At 36.1% G+C, this 20,471-nt stretch overlaps 1 protein-coding gene across 8 annotated transcripts in view; it reads right to left on the bottom strand.

The window, feature by feature from the left end:
* L3MBTL3 (L3MBTL histone methyl-lysine binding protein 3) overlaps positions 1–20,471 on the bottom strand; it is a 78,446-nt gene that overhangs the window by 7,895 nt on the left and 50,080 nt on the right. For all 8 annotated transcript variants that reach the window (XM_074537814.1, XM_074537818.1, XM_074537817.1 and 5 more), the window contains exons 14-19: positions 19,827–19,937; positions 18,081–18,195; positions 14,829–14,931; positions 7,344–7,490; positions 5,680–5,844; positions 2,004–2,095 (exon numbers count right to left, since the gene is read on the bottom strand). In XM_074537814.1, coding sequence (XP_074393915.1) covers positions 2,004–2,095; positions 5,680–5,844; positions 7,344–7,490; positions 14,829–14,931; positions 18,081–18,195; positions 19,827–19,937 — 733 coding nt within the window. The remainder of the gene's footprint in view (positions 1–2,003; positions 2,096–5,679; positions 5,845–7,343; positions 7,491–14,828; positions 14,932–18,080; positions 18,196–19,826; positions 19,938–20,471) is intronic.

Raw genomic sequence — 20,471 nt, forward strand, 5'->3', positions numbered from 1 at the left:
GCATGAGTCTAGCTCTTAGCATATATAAGGTTTTTAAATACAAGATTTATGCCCATAAAAACGTTAGTATAAAGGAGCAGTGATTTCAGTGGAGTTCTTTAGCTTCAAATAATCTTTCTCCAAACAAAGGAAGACAGCAGTACACATTTTATAAAGTTATCAGTAGGGAACTGGTCAAGTGAGTATGGCAAAAGTAGGCTGAAGAATAACAAGGTAAGTGACATGCCAAAAAACCAGGTCAAAAAGCACAGGTAGCAACAATGACAGTTCGTAAATGCACAATTATTTTATCTTGAGATTTCCATGACCATGATAGCAAGAACTTAATGATCCATTTTCCTCTTACAGCTTAAATGTGCCATCCTACTTAAACACATAATAACATAACATCATGTGTTTAAAAAGGACAAATCTTTCCAGACAATAATGTAAGAGAAAATGTTCTATTTTCCTAAATCTAACTATGCAAGGACCTAGCAAGCAGAGTTTGTTGGTGTCAATTCTGTCAAACTCAAAATGCTTCACAAAATCAGACCAGCTTTCTTAGAATTAAAAAAACAATACCAGACAATTTAAAATGCTCCCAACTACTTGAATTTTTTTGTGTCAAACAATGCAAAAGTTAACATCAAAGCTGCATATTTCCTTCCCGCTGAAACAAAATAGCTAAAATTACTAAAAAGTCTCTATTTGCTTTAGAGACTTGCTTCTTTTAATGCTGCATTTTCTCTAGAATACTGAGCTACATGTTTCAAAACACTAATACAGTTTTTTCACAGCTCCTACAGTAGACGGAATCTCTCAAATTTTACACTCACCAGAGTGCCTCATATCTGTCTGAAAAGTACTGGCAGATAAATAATGTCTTAAGATAAAAAAATACATGAGGTAAATATTTAAAAATAATCCACTACCTCAATTTTATCTTTATGCAAGCTCTACCAGTCTCAAAGAATTTCCTGCATTTTACAGAGATGAGCTCACTTAAAAGGAAAGACATGTAGCTCTTGAAGAAACAGTTACTCAAGCCAATTACTCAATTTTGATGAAAGCTTTCAAGCTGTTGTTGTACAAAAAATTGCTGAAGAAAATAATCTAAAAATACAAGGAATTAAGATTAGGAAATTAAGATATGTAACTTGCATTGACCTTGCATCAGTCAATAAAATTATTGCAGCAAAGCTGCACTGCAACAATGCACTGACTCGGTCTAATAACAAACCTGGTACTAAGATTTACCCATGAAAAAATTAGCAAATATAAGACTGATATTCTGGATTCGTGCTGTATTCTTTCTAAACAATGAGGATAAAAATTATTAATGAACAGCTGCTTCCATCTGTCCAAATGGATCTGTGAACAGACAAGAGTTTTACTACAGCTGTACATACAGCCACTCAGAATCACTGAACAGAAGAAAAGTCCACATTGGAAGAAATCTTTGGAGATCTTATAAGAACTTTCCTGTCTCACCAATGAGGAGCCACAATCTGGCCATCACCCTCAACAAGACTGAGGCTGGGTTAAATAAGACATCTTAATTTTGCATTGTGTCTGTAATTTAACTTTCAATACATTTTCAAGGCAATATGTGAATCTTGTATCTTTACAATTCAGGCTGGTTTAATAAACTATTTTGAAAAGTCAGTAGAAAAACATCATTGAAATGAGATTTTTTATATTGCTATTCATTTTGCACTCATCCTTACAAGTGTGATAAAGTTATTGGAAAAACCTTTGATGGTTACAAGATAATCTCCTGAACAGGTAGGGGGAAGAGTTGCTGAATTTTTCCCTTTATTAAGGAACATTCCTTTGGAAGTTGCTTCCAAATTTGCCCCAAACCAGGACATAGTGCTGAAAGTGTTGCTGTCAAGAAATTTTTAGACACAGTGAATGTGGAAAATAATTTGCAATATAGTTTCATGAGAATTTCCAGGGACATCACACTTCTTCACTTCTGCAGATTTTAATTTGAAACATATTAAGAACTGCCAATTTACCTTTGATTTCATTTGAAATGAGCAGCTTATTTTCTGTCTCCTCATCTTCACACTCTTTGTACTTTATGGCATCCTTTGTTTGTAGTACTCCACTGAGGAAAAGAAGATGTTCAATTTTTATTAGTACATCATAAAAATCACTGAGCATGATAAAATCTCTTGCTAGCAATACTATTGACACACCAGGATTCCCACACAAAGGATGCTGTATCATTATAAAATAAATAAAGAAAGAGGATCTTATTTCTGACTTACACAGAATGGCATGACTACTGACAAGAATTTTGCAAAGAAGGCTCAAGAACAGTGTAAACTAATATTATGTAAACCATACCAACACACTTGACTTAGTAACTGAAACTGGAAAATACACAAATGGAGGTAGTGGATGTGTCCACATCATAAGGTGGGAAGAGTGAAACCCACATATATAGTAGCTGTGTGTCCTACAAAGCCTGGCTGGTAATGCAGCCCATTTGCAGGAGCTGCCTGAAACAACACTTACTCCTTTTCCTCTGCCCAACATTCATCTCCACAGGGCATCAGGTCCTTGTCAGTACAGTTACTGACACCCTGTTGTGCAGCTGCTAGTGATCCCAAAAATATCACCAAAAACATTTATATTCCTTTGCATCTGCTTTTGCATTACTTCTTATCCAGTGGCTCCCTAAGCTTGCCAGCCCAAAAATTTGCAGAGAGGGAATGTCTTCCCCCTGTCGAGAAAAACCAGGCAAGAGATGTGGAAACAAGAATTTCTCAAGGTGGGGATGTATGGGGTGTGTACACTCCCGTCCTAAAGTCAGCCCTTGGGAAGTTCCTTTTCAAACTCTGCCTTCAGAAGGCATTTCCAGATGTATTTCCTGGTACTTCCTGGTTTCTTACAAATGTGAAGTGATATTAATTTGATGACATTATGTGTCTACTTACTTCTGCTTTTTAAGAATTTCAGAACACTTTGGTTGATTCTTACTAAGCCATCACAGATACTCAGAACACTCAAAGATACCAAGTACATAATGAGCATTTTCTAAAAATAGACACCAAACAGAATGATTCTTAGAGCCAAGACTACAAGAAATCCCACTGCCGTATGAACTGATGTTTTACTATCTACCACAGAAGGAGCCAAGAAGAACACCTTAACAAATGTCAAAATCACAGAGGAAAAGCAGATGCACACCTAACACTTTGTTAGGCATCAAGATTAGCTAACCTCAAAAAACAAATCCATAGAAGAAACAGACCTATTTAATTCCACTGTTTACATTTATACTGTTGAACACCATTTATGTATTATATACAAGAAAACATTTGTGACTAAATCAAGTAGGAGCTTCAGGTTCACGACTTCAACAGAAATATAATTATCACACTAGTGATAATTATATATGGCAAAAGTATTTGCATAATGGTGCAAAATGAACACTGCAGATCAGGAAATCCAGCCTTTTTAGTATGACAGCACACAAATAATAATAGTGTGACAAAAAATACCAGTGGAATGCATACAGCAGGCACAACATCCTGTGCCACAAAAGACTTCTCCACAGTATCTTCCTCAGAAAGATTTACTCACTTAAAACTTATTTTCCAAACTCCACAAACACAGAAAACTTTCTAAAGTAACATGCTAAAATAACTAGTGCAACTAATTCCAAAAGGCAAAGGAAATGACAGCTGTAATTCAGCTAAGGAAGAGAGATCACCTAACCCTGTGAGGAAACAAGTACCTCCCTATTTTCTCAAGGGCAATTTTCATAGCAGCATACATACAGAAATTTGACCTCATTAGTTAAATATGACTGTATCATGAATTGAAGGTTTTGGGTAAGAGGCTGGGAGACAAATAGATTTTTTTTTTTAAGAGCCAGTATAATTTGATTCCCAAGCCTGAGTGTTCAGCTTCCTTCACTGTAAAGATTTCCAGAATAGAATTTTTATTACAGTGAAATTCTTTTGCTACTCTGAAGATACTTTAAAATTGGATATGCTGTAGGCATGTAATTTTTATCTTGACTTTTAATCTCAGGAACATTCCAGAGGGACACACTGCAGTATTTATGTATATAATTATATTTTTGAAAACCAAAATTTTCTAGTGTACTTGTTTGATGCATAGAGAGAAAAAAAGAAAAAGAGAGAGAGAGAAAAGAAAAAGAGTAAGTGGAACCAAGATTAGCTGAGTACCACTTAGATTTAACATGACAAAATAAAACTTATGTTTGGGATCATTTGTGGTTGGTTCCTCAATGAAAGGATTCTATGAAATAGAAGATTACCTTTGAATACAAAGGTATACACAATTGAACTGAAGTCAAACATAATTAAATCCACACTGTGAGCTCAGCAACTAAAGAGCACACAAGTGTGTGTATCTATGTCTTCAATTATGCATGTGTACTTTGAATACACATCTAAAAAGATCCACTGGGTATTGCAATAAGCAGATGCTCAATATTTTATAACCCCAGCAGTTCATATATACCTAATGTTGTGAACATTATTTTTCATGCCTTTTTCAAAGGGAGATTATTCAACTGAAAGTCCTCTATGACTTTGCTGGATACATAATGAATGAGGAAAGCTAGATGATAAAATGCAACCAGTCATCAATGTATTCAAACAGTTGAAATACAAGCTGCAAAGCCTCTGGATAATTCAAAGCTGGCACAAGACCTATTCTCTTAATAAAACTGACTCAATACAGTGAACAGATAGCACAAGTATTGGTTATTTTAAGTCTTCTAAAGGCAACACCCTTCAAAAAAATAAAAGACGAAAAATTTTTTCTTCAATTAATCTTAAGAGGCAGTCTGTAAAGCCAAAGTATATTTCTAAAAAAATTTTGAATTTATTGTTAGTATGATAAAAACGATGAATTACAACTATTTTTTAATACAGGTTACTTCAAAATTACACTTGAAGCCATCTTCCTTTCTGTGCTGTTTAAATTCACTAGAGTATGACTAGTGAATGCTGTTTATTATCCTGAGCTGGAAGGGGCCCAATAAAGATCACCAAAGTCCAACTCTTAAGAAAACAGTTCCATTTCAATCATCAGCTTTACTGTGGGCTGTTTTATTTACCATAAAATACCAACTTCTCCTGTCTCTGTCTCTCAAGTCTCTCTATTATTGCTAACACAGTTCATATATTATGAACACAAAATAATGTAGCTCATGTAAATATATAACAAATGTCATATCTTCTTCCAGGGTGTCATTTATTTCTGTTTGAAAGTAGTCAATAAATTAATGTAGCGATACTGTAACTAATTAAAAGTGTAGGGAATCCTATTGCCTCACATATCCCCATGAAAACACTGAATTGGGTATTTTTAGCTTCAAAGATAGTTTCCAAACTTGCTCTGGAGAATAATATTTATGGTATAAAAAAGTTCTCATGTCATTTTCTGTCAAAAATGCATGCCAGATGCTGAAAGATAAATAATTACTTTTAATTTTTCCATATTTGTATATATAAAATAATTTGGACACAAACCTAGGATACTCCCTTCCCCTCTATTTCTAAGATAAAGAGAGCTGAAGAGCTTCCATCTCCTTCCCCACTGCTTCTAAGAATTCCACAGACAAATCACTGGGCTGCTTTGCCTGGTAAGCTGCATTTTGAACTGACTCCAAACACACTCAATACTTTGAAAGGAACTGAGAGTTACCCAGGTGCCTTCTTTTCTTTCACATTGCATAACAGGGGCTTCTTGCAAGGAGATTTATTTTCTGCATCTTCCAGCTTGGTTGTTTCTGGTACAGTTTTCCCTGATGGTCGGTTGTGAGGTGAAGATTTCATACCTACATGACCAGGGCTGGGGCATTTTCTGTCACTGTTTAAAACAAATTAACAAAATGTTTAGAAGTGGAAGCAGCAAAGCTGTTTAATTTATTTTTCTCTCTATGCACAAAAAGGAAACTGAAAACATCCAAGGTGGTTTTTTTGGTTAAGAAATACAGAGAAGTTTTTTACTTGCCACTAATAAAACTGTATACATGGCATTTTCAGAAATCAAAATAAAGAACTCTCTTCTCTATTAAGTCAATGGTAAAATGATTAGACAATTAAACAGGAACAGAATTTGCCTAATATTACTTCTGATAATAAGCTGTCCACTTCAAATATTTGTTACACAAGAACACTTTGAGGTATTATTTTTCTCCTATACCTTCTCTCCCCTAACATATCACTGTGCAGCCTTTAATGTGTTCTGTGTAGCCTTTTAATTGGCAATGAAAAAAGCAGCACTTGACACAGTCCCTGCCACTGAGGACTTTGCTCAAAGTGCCAGTAGATTCACTGTAATGGCAAGCAGGCTACCTGCCAGGGAGTAATTAAGTCACTTCAGATTTCTAAAATCCTAAATTTATAACAATCACATCAGGCAGAACTCTTAGACAGAGGAACATTCTGGGTTTTAAAGCATGAAGCTGAAACTGTCTTTGAGATGGCAATTTAAAATACCATCTATTGAAAATATATGGTCATTACAGTGGGAACTGGAAATCTTCACATTTTCACATTTCACAACATTCGCGCTTTCACATTTACATTAATGTGAAAAGAAGGGAAAGCATCCCTTCCCTTCCCTTCCCTTCCCTTCCCTTCCCTTCCCTTCCCTTCCCTTCCCTTCCCTTCCCTTCCCTTCCCTTCCCTTCCCTTCCCTTCCCTTCCCTTCCCTTCCCTTCCCTTCCCTTCCCTTCCCTCTTAAATTATCTATTTTTCCCTATAGCCCAAAATAAGCACAGGAATCAATATCCACGATTTCTGAGATAAAATAATCATCTGAAAATAATCATCTTGGTATCACAATCCTTTGTTTTTTCCCAGTGCTCCTGTTTAAAAGCTTCAGCTACAGACTTCAGCATTATTCTTGCAAAACTCAGTTCCAGTAATTTGATTCCTCCCTCCCACTGTAAAGACATAATAGTGGCTGTTCTTCAAAGAGCTACATTAATTTACAGTCACATCAATAACACCACTACAGCAAACAAAAGGAACAAAAAGAAATATTTTTTTAAAGGGAAACCAACTGGTCAACATTCAATTTTAAATTCCAATTAACCACTTAGTAGTCTGGATAGTTACAGTGAAGATGAAACCAAACTCTTGTTAAGCCATAGACAGTAAAATCAGTATCAGTCTTTGACAGCTCCACGACCTTTTTGATAAGCATTGAAAAAAACATTGTTCTTCCCTGTAAATGAAAATGTAGATAAACAGGCAGGCCTTTCTGAAACCATTCAGTCATTGCACAGTTATAACTTGCATTGGAGAACACAGAAATAAAATATTGCTGTTAGTTATGGACACTGCTTCAATCATAATTACCTGATTACAGGAGAGGTGCATCTTTCATTTGTTTCCACTTTTCTGTTTCTGGGGATGGGACTGGCTGCAGGCATCTCCCCACTCAATCGGTCGGGTAAGAGGCTTTCTTTGTTCAAGTTCATCTCTGAATATGGACAGCTGACTGCACTAGAAGTTGAAGAACAACAATTACTCCTTATTCTCAGACACTTTACTAATTTCAAACAAAATGTCATTTCCTAGAAGTAGATGCAATAACTAAAAATAAAGAAGATTTTTAAAAATGCAGTAAGTAGTTGTACTTTAAAATGTAAGTAAATCCATCAAATAAAACTCTAAATTCCGCATTTTGTTTTGACAGCAACTTGTGTCACACAAATTGCATTAATTTCTATTACAACGTTCATTGTGGAAAATTGCTTGATAAATGTTTAGCCTGCTCCCTCATCATTTTAATGGTATTTATGCATACAACACAGGATGCCTTTGACTATACCCATGTCTTTCCAAATAAAGTCATATTACCATGGTTAGTTATTTACGTGAAGGAGGATATTTCTATTATGTAATGTCTACACAGAAGCTGCATTTCAAGGGCAAAACATGAGGATTGGAGCACATCCCCTCACTGCAGTGAGTGCCTCATCTTTGCAAATGCCATTTTGTGATACTCCATTAAGAGACTGATATTTTTACAGTCTTTCTTAACATTCACTGCACACCTGCTGTGGAAATAATCTGACAATGAACACTGACACAATGACTTTTAAATACTGCTCTTAGAAATGTGAAAGTTGTGCCAAAGTCAGTAAACCTGTGTTTGTACAAGAAGTAGGAAAGGGAAAAACAGCAACACAAACCAAAACACGTGGGGCTGAACTAGGATTTTTCTTTAGTACAATAGAATGCTGTGCAGTGTTCAGCTGACTAGTCAGCCAGACCACATACTCAACACACCAATGATAATATCCTATACTCTGAATAGTATATACATGTTACAACAGTGAATAGCATCACACTCAAGTTTTCAAAACTATATAAGATACAGGACAGACTGTACTAAATATGATGCTCCATTTGTGGCTCATGAGCTATGACATTAACTATATTTTGAAATTACGCCTTCCTAACTCACCTGTATTGTTACAAAGACTTCCATAATTTTAAAAGGTAAAACCCCCACGGTTCTACAATTTTTGCTTATTTTCTTTTCTGTGTCATGGACACAAAAGAAAGAAGTTACTGTAACTACCCATCTTTCCATAAATCACTGCAATGTTTCATTTGTTTCACTGATAGTTACATGCACGATTTCCAAAGAGAACTGTCTAATATAAAAAATTCTACGTTGACAGCAATATGCCCTGCCACCTCCAAATTTCAAAAATTAATAGAAAAACAACAGCTTTCACTATAGTTTTCTTTCTAAAAAGCAGAACATTAACAGAGAAAAAGGCCTTTTAATTTAAAATATGCTATACACTCTCCTCTTCCCTTACCAACAAAGCTCTGGGTTCAGAATGATTATGTAACAGCTCCTATAATGGGGTTGGACCAATATTGGTAATCTAATTTTGATGTTGCCAAGATAAACAAAAAGTTGGTGGAAATTTACATTTCTATTAGCACTTGCATAAAAGGAGAAAATTCCTTAAGGCCAAGACAGTCAGACCTTGCTGGGGTTATCAAGGCAGGATATCAACAGTAGCTTTGATTTTTTTCGTCGGCACACTTGAAAACAAGACAGTATAAACATTTTTTTTAATACTATATTATTATTTTAAAATACTTGAGTAGCTATGCTGAACTTGAATTATGAAAAAAAAAAAATAGAATAGCTTCTGCTTTCCTAGTCAAGATGGGATCCCTGTTAAAGGCTACTCCAAGCAGATGTAAGTCTGCACAGTGCTGTAAAGGGACACGCAGCCATATCTCCAGGTGATCCAAGGAAGCACAGAACAGGCATCTTTTTGCCTTCTTCTCAGGAACTCTCTGTTTACACATCCAAATCAGATAGAGTCCAGCCACTCAATTTGCTATAAAACACCAAACTTGAATTATGGTACACTTTTGTTAATGCATTTTTTAGAGACATGGAACAAAATATACAAACAGAAATTAACTTGGAACATTCTCCTTTTATTTCTACTTTCTCTTAAGTAGAATGTTAAATCTTTTATTTTAAATCTATTTATATATGTCTACTTACATTTATTCTCAGCCTACTGGTTTTGTGTGTTTTAGGACTAGCCTCTGCCAGAGGACTTATGCTGCTGCATCTATCACAATGATTCTCTTTCAAAAGAAATACAAGATAAAAGATACAGGCTTCTGCTCAGAAAAAGGTTTGAAGGTATCAGTGCTACTGTGATTTAAGTTCTTGCTGTGACAAACACATACCACTGTGATGAAATACAGTTTTCAGAAATTCATGAATATATTGGTTAATCTCAGTTCTGCCATTGCTACAGGGCAAAGCATGTAATTTTCTTTTGACTTCCTAGGCTCACAGAGGTGTTTTGAGCAATGTTTCTGAGCAGTTAAAGGGCTGTAACAAGGAAACACTACCAATGTGGTATTTAACTTCAGCTGTGTATTATTAAGCAAGGCTTACAGTCCCAATGAAATCTGACAATATAATAGTCAGACTCCCGCAGGTTTTCTGTTTACCAACACCACTAATAGGTTTTAAATTAAAAAAAACCCACAAAAAACAAACAAAATACCCTAAGAAAAAGCCTAAATATTCAGTCCTTTATTATAACTTGTCTGCTTATATACTACCTTTCCCTTTAGTATTTTCAGGAAAAACTGAAGTTGAATGACAGTTTCAGTCAACAATAGTTATAATATTAACAATGCTTTGGAACACTAGATTCAGATGACTTTTTCTCTGTAATTAATCATTCAAGTTGCTGTGTAATTTTTAAAAAACACCTTGATAGTCCTCTGATGTTACTGTTACTTGAGGCAACAAAAGAACCCATGTGGTTTCCATGGTTAGCTAGTTTACAACAAAACACAGCATGAATGAACCTGTGTATGAACTTTGGATCAATCAGTAAATGCTCCTGAATCTCAATGCCTCCAGCCTTCAGTTCAGTTTAACTTGTCTACTACAAAGAATGAAAAAAATTAATCTTGTTATTCCTACATAATAGAAGTATTCGATTTATATAGAACTGTAAGATTTTAACACAACTCATCTCAAGGGCTCAGAAGCCTTGGTGTTCAGGTTATTTAATATTAAATAAGAATTTTTAACTCTTCTGTCACCTTAAACCTGGATTTCTGCTTCAGCTAACATTTTGCTTTAGCCCACCATTTTGAAAACAGCCCAAGTTCAGAAAGTTGTTTCCTAAATGATCAGATGTCCTTGGCTTGGGGGTACCAAGGTCTGCCAGAGGCTCAGGAAGAATGGCATGAAGCAAAAGCAGCAGGTACTCAATGTGAAACCTCTGCTATTCTTCTGGCAGGGCTGTACAGCCCCCAGCACTGCCCACAGCTTTGGAACCAGTCCAACACCAAGACCTGAATTATCATTGGAGCTGCCTCAGTAAACAAGCATTCACATTAATGCCACCTGACACACACACCCCCACACACAAGAGCAATCAGCCATCTCCAGATGCTGAAGGATCAGCACAGCACAATAATTAGCTGTCTGCAGGGCACCACTGAAATGGCAGCAGACTGCCTGGCAATCTGTGTGTCCATGACACAGTTTTCCAAGGAAAGGGAGCCACTGTTTCCAGAGTCCTGCACATGCTGAATAAAAGCAGCATTAAAATAAGTTTCTGTTTTTTACTGAATCATGAAAGATGAAGAGAGAAAAAGGCAATGCACCATTCTGATTACAGGCCTGGGATTTTCAATTCAACTCAGGTTTTACATTACTAGCCCTTTCCAGAACTGAGGGAAGAGAAGTGTTGAGTAGCATACCCCACCTGTGTTTATTTGCAAATGCTCTTCTGTCACACTCAAGATCCATCTCTAAGTGCAGTTACATACCTATCTCTTTTCTATAAAGTTCAAGGGTAGGAGGATAAAACTGGGCTGCTGGTAGGCATGGACCTTAGACTCTCCAGACATTTGAAGATACTCCTATCTTGTAGCAGTATGCAAATTTTCTGAAGCACAGAGTCCAGATGCAATACTCTCATCTACACCTAATATCAGAAGGGAACATAGGCCAGGATTCTTCTTCAAACTAAAGAGGAGTAAGGCAGCACTCTGTTAGGTCTAAGAACTTGAATATGAAGCACTATTAAATCTAGATTATTAGTCTTTTTGAACACTTGGAATATTGTGCAAACTTGTATTAAGCCACAGACAGGTCTCCTGGTCCAGCTGTACTGTTTGGAAATGTCACCAACACCAGCTTCTCATTGCCTTTCAGGTGCAAGTTACTGCTGAGCACTGCCAAGAGATGAAGCTGTATGAGTCCAGACTGGACTAATGGATGGATTAGACTGTCTAGAGCAGCCTATGTCCAGGTGATCACAAAGCTGGCAGCAATATATGATTAGCAAGAAACCATCAGAGAAAAGATCCTGACAGCATCTGAAGGATGTGGGTTTTGGTTTATTTTTTTTTTTCCTGACAGATTTTGTTAAGTGATCTCTTTACTTCAGGCTTTAAGAAAACTAAAATTAATTAAATTAATTAATTAAATTAAACTAAAACTAAGAAAAATTTTTAACTAGTCTCATAACAATCAATGCAACTATTCTCTCTCATTGCAAATTAAAGTGCATGCGTATCATCAAAGTATTCATTTTTTCAGGAGAAAGCTGTTTCAACAGTCTGAAGATGAATCAAGAAATCAAGAGTACTTTAGAATGGATTTGGCTGGTGCCAATGACCCTGAGACTGGCATCAAAAACCACTGAACAAAAAGATGTGACCTCCTGCTGACCTGAGGTTTCCATGTTTATGTAACATGTTCTCCTACAATACAGCCTCTACCACAGCACTTCAGCTCACTTCAGCTTGCACAAAATGCACAGGAAGTTTGAAGTTTCAGGCAAAAATCTTTACTCATGAAGAATTGACTCAAAACTCTAATGAACTACTTACAACTGACCTCTTCACGCTCCTGCTTGAACTTGAGAATTACTGCATGCATTAAACATCAGGGTATACAATTCACAAGCACAAATATGCAGGTGATCTGCATAATGCTAACAACCTGTACGTCAGGCTGTTTCAGCTGCGCCGCACATAACCCGACATCAACTGGTGATAGATACCAAGTCCTTAATAACATTGACTTTTCCAAAAAATAAATGCTTTAGCACTGCTATATAATTAATCACAGAGGCTTTCATCTAATTCCTAAGGAACAAGCTCTCAAAATTATTTCAGAGCTACTTAGCATTTTAAATTATCATCTTTTCTGCACACAGGCATTTATGCGTTGCACCTCATCACAAAAAACAAGATAAGCATGGTTAAATACATTTCAATGTTGCCAAGATAAAAGAGCCAAGGGAATGCTACCTGATGTGGAAAATTGTACAAATTTTAAAATCTCTTGGTTAATTCAGAAAAAAAAGTGGTGGTACAATGTTAGAATTTTTGTGGAAACCTGGACCCTCAAGTCTGTAGGCTCCAGAGGAGAAAAAATCTCATTCTTTTCCACAGAAATACTCAGGAACAAAACTAGAGCATCATCACAGAGGGCAAATCAATAGCTCGTGAATAAGATACTTACTGGTAAAATATACTTGCTAGGAAACAGCAAATATCTGTCTTACATTCAACAAAATCTCCTTGGTTATATTTTTATACCCCAGAACTATCAGTTAATGTGCAAATAATTGGATTGCTTAGACTACAGTAAAAAAAAAAAAGAAGCACAATGAAATGCCATGAGTTTGTTTCTTTTCTTAATATTTAGGATGAGTAAGTATAACGACCTTTAAATAGCATGGAAAAAGTAGCTATAAAAGCAAAGGATACACAAAGTAAATAGACATACAGCTCTTACTCATCCCTTCCATCTAAAACATTAAAACTTTTATTGCCAATGTTTATTTAGAGAGATCATAAATGAAAAACTTTTCAAACAAATTTACCTTCTTTTTTTTTTCCTCATTTTAAGTTTCATACATGGGTATGAAACCCATGGTATGTCAACCTGATTCTAAGCAATTGAGATAGCACTTGGTAAGGAATTGGAATTTACTGTCCCCCAGATTAGATGCAACGATAAACCTTACCACACTCAAGTCTACTAGAATGTGAAATTAAATGGGTTTCAGATAAGCAGTAAGGAAGCTTTTTAGGCAAATCTAGTTTAGTTCATAGTTTGTGCACCTAACAGCACAAACAATGCTTCTGCTGCAGACAGGGAAGAATTTGCAGCAGAAGATGCCTTTTGCATATCAAAATGTAATACAGTGAGTTTTTGCTGGCCAGGTATCTTTGACAGGGATTAGTCAGAACCTCAACACATGGTGATACACCATGAATACCTTGCAGCGTAACTTGAGTCAACAGGACATAATGATCTCATCAAAAACGTGAAAAGATTGCAGAGCTCACTCTTGGATCAAGGAAATTTGAAAAGATATTTTTAAAAATGTGTAGATAAATAACCAAAGAGCAGTCATCTAACCATATCAGAGAGCAGGAAGAACAAAGGATTATGACATTTGAGAATTCTATGACTGTGTAATGGAAAAATGACAACTTTTGGAAGCTCTAATTTGCAAAAAGGTAACAGGATGATATTTATGGTGCTTCATTCTCAACTTAACATACTATATTACTAGTACATCCCTTACTGAAACAGTCTGGATTCACTACACACTGGAAATATTTTAAAAATAATAAAATTTCAACTTGAGAAATGTTTTCCATTTACTCAGTCATTGTATCTCTGTCCCTTCCATTCCATTCTCTGGTGCTAATATCAACTACTGTCTAGGATGGGATGTTCATATTTCTGAATATTTCTTCTGAAGGTGTCCAACAAAGTATCTTTAGAAACACTAAATAGAAGCAGCAAGTTGTCATTCGGGAATACGTCAATGAGAATTTCCTTCCTAGCACTGCTCCAAGCCAACAAGCAAATCCTTACCCTTACCAACCATGCAGAACAAGAACACCTGACCATAACAAAATCAGTGGCCTCATATTTCGAGAGGTTTAAAAGTTATTGCTTTATATATATATCTGTCTGTGATATTTTGCAAACTGGACAGCAAGCTGAGGAATCCTCAAAGGAACAAAATACAGAGTAACCGAATCTACCAATTGTGACAAAAAGTAATGTACAGCAAATCTTATCTCAGCACACCCTGGTGAAATGAAGTTACAGATTGCTAATCTTTATTTCAGCATGCTCACCATGGCAACTGAAATAACTGCATATTTAGGTTTACAAGATTTCCTATTTTTTTTCCAGCTTGGATCTGTTTTCTTATGAGCAACAATTTAAAAGAACCATCTGCACACATCCCTCAATTGAAAGAATAAAATAATTTTCACAGAACATACCTATGATGGCCGATATGTCTTGCTCTTTTAATGTGTCCAACTCCCTTACATCCTGCTGTGGGACACCCTCCATGCTCTAAAGCTTCCACCAGTTCCAAGGGACCTGTATGCCAGGTGAAATTACAAATGAGACTCAAGAAAATTATCTAATATTTAAAAGCTATATAAATATGCACAAATACCAGTGCATTGTAGCAAGCATGAGGAAATAAGTAAACAGAAATACTTCAATAATACATTCTGTAAAAGCATGATGGAGATTTAAACAACCTAATCCACTGGAGAAATAATTTTATTCCATGTGAATAAATCTCTACAAGAGAACTACATTTGTATAAAGAACACAAATCTTGGAGGAATTGCATGACATTGAATTTCTCTTCTACAATCTACATTTATTTGGAACCTGGTTGTTTTGCAAGAGCACAGAAAAAGTAAGCTACCCTATCCCTGTTCCTGAAGACAGGGAGGTGTTTGTAATGTGTACTGTTCTTACACATTTTGAAACTGAAGTTTTCCAGTAAAAAAGATGTGAAAACGAAGGCTGAAAATCCTACTAAATAAAAGAAGCCATCAGATTTTTTTTACTTTTTCCCTTCTCTGAATTTGTGTGTACCTGATTTTCACCAACCCGTACAATGATGCCTGCAGAGACATCAAAGGGTGTCAAAAGGAGCTTTGAGACCCAAGCAAACATGATGCATAAGCCAGAGTTTCACAGCAAGTGAGAGACAGCCGTGCTCCAGCACACGGCACTGGGAGCACCTGCGGAGCCTCTGCAGGAACGCACTGGGCCCCTCCTGTTCCTCCTGAACAGCACATGAACTTGTATCTCCCCGTACAGATAACAATACAGACATGAAAAGGTCTATTTAAGCATTTTTCCAGATGAAAGATTCTTGTTCGCAGATGGATAATGAAGGACAGAGAATTATTATGTATAATTAGAGTAGTCTAAAAGCCTTTTTTACCAAATGTTCCAGCTATGCAAAAATTACAGAACTATCACTACACTGAAGTCCAAAGACTTGTATAGCCTTTAATGACTGTAATTGGTGAGAGAACAGGGAATTTTACCTTCTCTACCTTTATACAGAAATCATGCTTATAATGTAGCAAGTGACTCAGAGGAGGATTTATCTGAATAGAGATGTTTCTGTAAAGAGAAGTCTTGCTTCACTGATGTTCTGATTTTGAAAAATTAACTCCCTATAACTATTCTCTCTCCACTTAAAAATTTTAACTCTCTAAAAATGTAATTTAAGAGAGCTACAACTGGTTGTCCATGTTTACATGAGAAGCTGCTGTTCACATCACTGTAAAATAATGTTAAAATCATCACCAACACTTGGCTCTTAATTCCCTAAGTGCTATCAGAAAGGTCATAATCCTTGAGGATGACTCCATTACATCTGAAAACAGTATGAATACATGACTACTGGGAACCGCTCTAGACTAATATTGCTAACATTGCACAGCATTCACACAAAGCTTCTCATGTGAAAGGCAGGGATCTGGACCTCATCATTGAAAGTCCTGTCATACAGACTGAGGCAGAAACTGTCTTGCCTTATTTTCTTCCCTCCGTATGAAACCCTTGCAGAAGTCTGGAAATGCCTTTTAACTTGCATGGAAGTAATATTAACATTTTTTAAATATTCTACATGGTAATAAAACTAAGTCATATTGTTGGATTAATATTTTATTCAGTAATCATTCTATTTTATAAGTATTTGAGTAGATTGTTACTTTTTTCCTATTTAATGGATGGTCAACTTCCTCTCCCGTCATATCATCCATTTTAATTTTTGTAGCTTAACAGAAATTTACTTCTACCAGTTACATCCTAAAAGGGATGAGCAGTGCCTCCTAAGCCACCACCTAGAGGAGATGACATGCTGGGCACCTGTACCTCGTTTCTTTTAATGTCTCAAAAAAACCAATTTATATATTTTATACTCCCACCTAGGTTAAGATTTTTATTTATATATCAATCTTGCATAACAGAAACGTTGTACCTTATTCAGCTCTTCTGCCTTATGATACAATTTTTATACATGTGGCCACAGACTACTTTTTCCACCGGGCTGCTCATTCAGCACACAGGACAGCACATCTCAGATTAAGAAGCAGATATGCAGCATTCTGTCTTCTCCTCATTATTCACTTTGTGCTTTGGCACTTATGGCACTCCATTCAGATTCTGAAGGCAGAATGATTAACTTCCTAACAGGCAGTCATCACTGTACTGCTGGAGTGCTCAGAAAACTAATGAATATACTCTGATCACACCCTGGATAGGAGTAATTTCTTCTTGGCATTCATTGACTTGAGGTATTGTGATTTTCAGGTAACATATTCACACTTATCTCAGATATTTTACATAATGTGACTTATCTCAGTTATTTTGCATTAATTTTTTTCTGAGTACTCGGCATTGCTCAGCATTTTCTATTTTCCAAGCACAGCTGTTTCTGACCTTCTAACAGCTGTGAATACTCAGCACTTTTGCAAAATCACACCTCAGAGTCACTATATAAACCAACTCACTTAAAAACTCATCTGTTCAAAGTTTGGCTAAAGTGATTTCACTGCCATTACCCAGAAACACGGTGGGCTAGGCAGGGATATATTCACCAAAAAGTTTCTTCTCCCTGCAGCCTCTCCCACTTCTTCAACAAGTAAAGCAAAATCCCCAGAGAGGACAAGCTGGTAAATCCAGTGTTATTATTGGTACCATGCTCCCATTAGATTTATTTTCAAAGTGGGCACCATTAATCCCTCTTTGCTCAGCTGAAGAAGAAAAGGAAGTTTGTTGTTTCTAAGGATTTGCCACAGCATCTGAAAGCAGTGCCTTCTCAGTGCACTCTGGACTCTTTTGAGCCAGAAAGCATAGTAACCATCCAGAGAGATGTGAACAAAGGATCTTAAGAGTGGTACCCTGCACCCCTACTGAGTGCCACAGCAGTTTCAGTGCTGGCTTTGAGAGGGCCAGGATTTTACACAACAGATCTTTTACACCACTTCTGGTTTTGACTTTGGTTCTTGTATTTCCATTGCAGTAAGGGTCAATAAAACCATCTACTAAAAAGTGATTAATTACTGACTGTTGATTTTGCACTAAATGTCACATTTGCAATTATTTTGCATATCTTAGTGGCTTCTCTTCTTTGAATGGCACTGGCAGGGACAAAAGGCAGCACAGCACACATGCCTTTTACCATCATTACATCAGAGTGTGGTTTCCCTTACTAAGTGGGGGCTGAAGAGGGTGTCCAGTTTTCGTACACCAGCCTGCAGGATGGATATCAGGGCTGTCCACATCAGTCCAATAATCATAAATACTATCCCAGCCATCAAAATGAACCTAAAATACAAAAAGGAGAATAGTGCATTTTGGATCAGGAAAATTCTTCATAAAAGCAGTTTACCTGAGCAATCTCTAGAAATGACATGTCCGATAGAGAAGTCACTTTCAGAGAACTATTTCAGTTACACAGAAAATATACGTACATTACATTCTGGACTCTGGCACACTCTCACTAAAGTAAACAGTAAACAAACATATGTCACATGGTTGTTTACTGTGTTGTCAGGCTTAAATTCCAGAAATAATGCAGTTCTCACATTAATACTTATATTAAAGCATGAATCTCTGCCTTTTTAATGTCTCATAAAACACACAAAAATCAAAATGTTTTTAAATCTCCTGTTTGGACTGGATTTAAGAACAGCAGAGCAGTAAAGCAAAGGACTACAAAAATGAATTTGTCACAAAAGACAAACAATCCCCGCAATCATACAAGCAACAGAGTTTTAGTAAAATCTGACTATACAGGATAAAGAGTTGAAACTGAAGAGAAAATGAAGCACGTGACTTCACAGGACAGCACCAGTATGGGTTATGCACAAATTTTTTTTCCATGAAAGCTAAATATCTTCAAATCCTGCATGATCTCTGTACCAGCAAACTCCTCAGATCTCTCACGCACCCAGGTATGGATGCACGTACACACAGACACACACACACAGAGCTCTTTCAACAGATGCTACCGAGTTAAATTACTGCCCTAGAAGTTACAAACCCTTTAATACATTAGACTGGGGAGTGGGATTTTTCTTTATTTTGGGATGGGTTTTTTTCTGTTTCCTTTTTGGTTTTTATTTTGCATGTCCACCTTGAAGTAGAAAATGTGTAGGTGTGAAGATACTGCTTCTCATGACTTCCTATCAGAAATTAATTCAGATGATTCAAAATGAAATGTCAGCTGCATCTCCTACTTGAAATAACAGGTATGCCTAGTAAATCTGTACAAACTGCAAACATCCTTCATTTCTAATTGGATATCTGGTATATGTTAGCCCTTCTTACACAATGTGTTTTGCAGAAGCTGTGTACTTGAATTAATTCTGTTTCATACAATGAAACAGAATTAATACAAGTACACAGCTTCTGCAAAACACATTAAAAATACTTAGTTTAATGCAATCCAAAGCCCAAAATTGACAGAAACTTCAGAATTGCAGAAATCACTGACAAAGGACAACAGATCAGGGCTCTTTCATATCTCCCATGTATCTCTCTCTTCCCCTTGGAAACTTTTAGAAACAGATTCAATTAACACAAACCAAATATTTTATGGTCCCTAATACAAATATCAAAGCAGCCCTTTGACACTTGATATTGAATATTCACATTTTTTGATAGAATAGACAATTGTCTTCTATCTGGTATTCCCAAAGCAATTTTCCAGTTATATTCAACTCTGCTCTCTAGCTACCCACCTCAGCACAAGTATCTAAGAGGACAACAACACAACCTATTTCAAAGGAATTATGCATAGATCAATTAGGGAAAAGCAAGAGCAAAAGCTTAGCAGGACAGAGCAATACCACTTATTTCTTTCCATGATTAATTTTACAACCTCAGCATTTTGGTTTTATGAAATCCTCATCATTTACTTAGGTAGGATAGTACAATAAGACAGAGGAACTTACTTTTATTCTATAGTCATCAGTATCTACAATGGTTGCTACTCTGATAAATACTGGATTTCTCTTGTCAACCACTTCAAGTTTCATATTTTTCTGAAAGCCATGAGAAGGTTTCTAGAAAAGAAGAACAATATTGTGTGAAACAACAAAACTTCAAAATCTGATGCAGCTATAAAATATATCTAATCCATCAAAAATTTTATGCCTTTATTTTTTCAAATCTGCCCTCCCTCTACTAGAAATTCAAGCTTAAAAACATAATTCAAACTAGAGTTATCAATACAGTGAAACAAAGTAACCACTTGGGGATTCCAGGTTCTCCTGGAGTGGACTGGATTCAAGCCATCCAAAAATCTAAATGGGTATCTTCGGTTTGAATCAATTTTTTTTCTTAATTTCTCTAGAAAACTTTTCCTTGAGGTTTTGGCCAACAGTTTCATTACAGTATTTAATAAGGCATTACATACCAGCTGCCTGAAATGTCTATGAAATTGTGTACAGGAAACATATTTGTGTTTTCTGGTATGGATTTTTGATTTCAAGAATCAAACCCTTTTTCACTCTCCTACTGAAAACATAACTAATTCACAGCACAACAGTAAAAAGCAGGGCCAAATGCCTGGGTTTGTAATACTATTTTGATAAATT

The sequence above is a fragment of the Zonotrichia albicollis genome, chromosome 3 (genome assembly GCF_047830755.1).
Source record: "Zonotrichia albicollis isolate bZonAlb1 chromosome 3, bZonAlb1.hap1, whole genome shotgun sequence".
Classification (NCBI taxonomy): domain Eukaryota; kingdom Metazoa; phylum Chordata; class Aves; order Passeriformes; family Passerellidae; genus Zonotrichia; species Zonotrichia albicollis.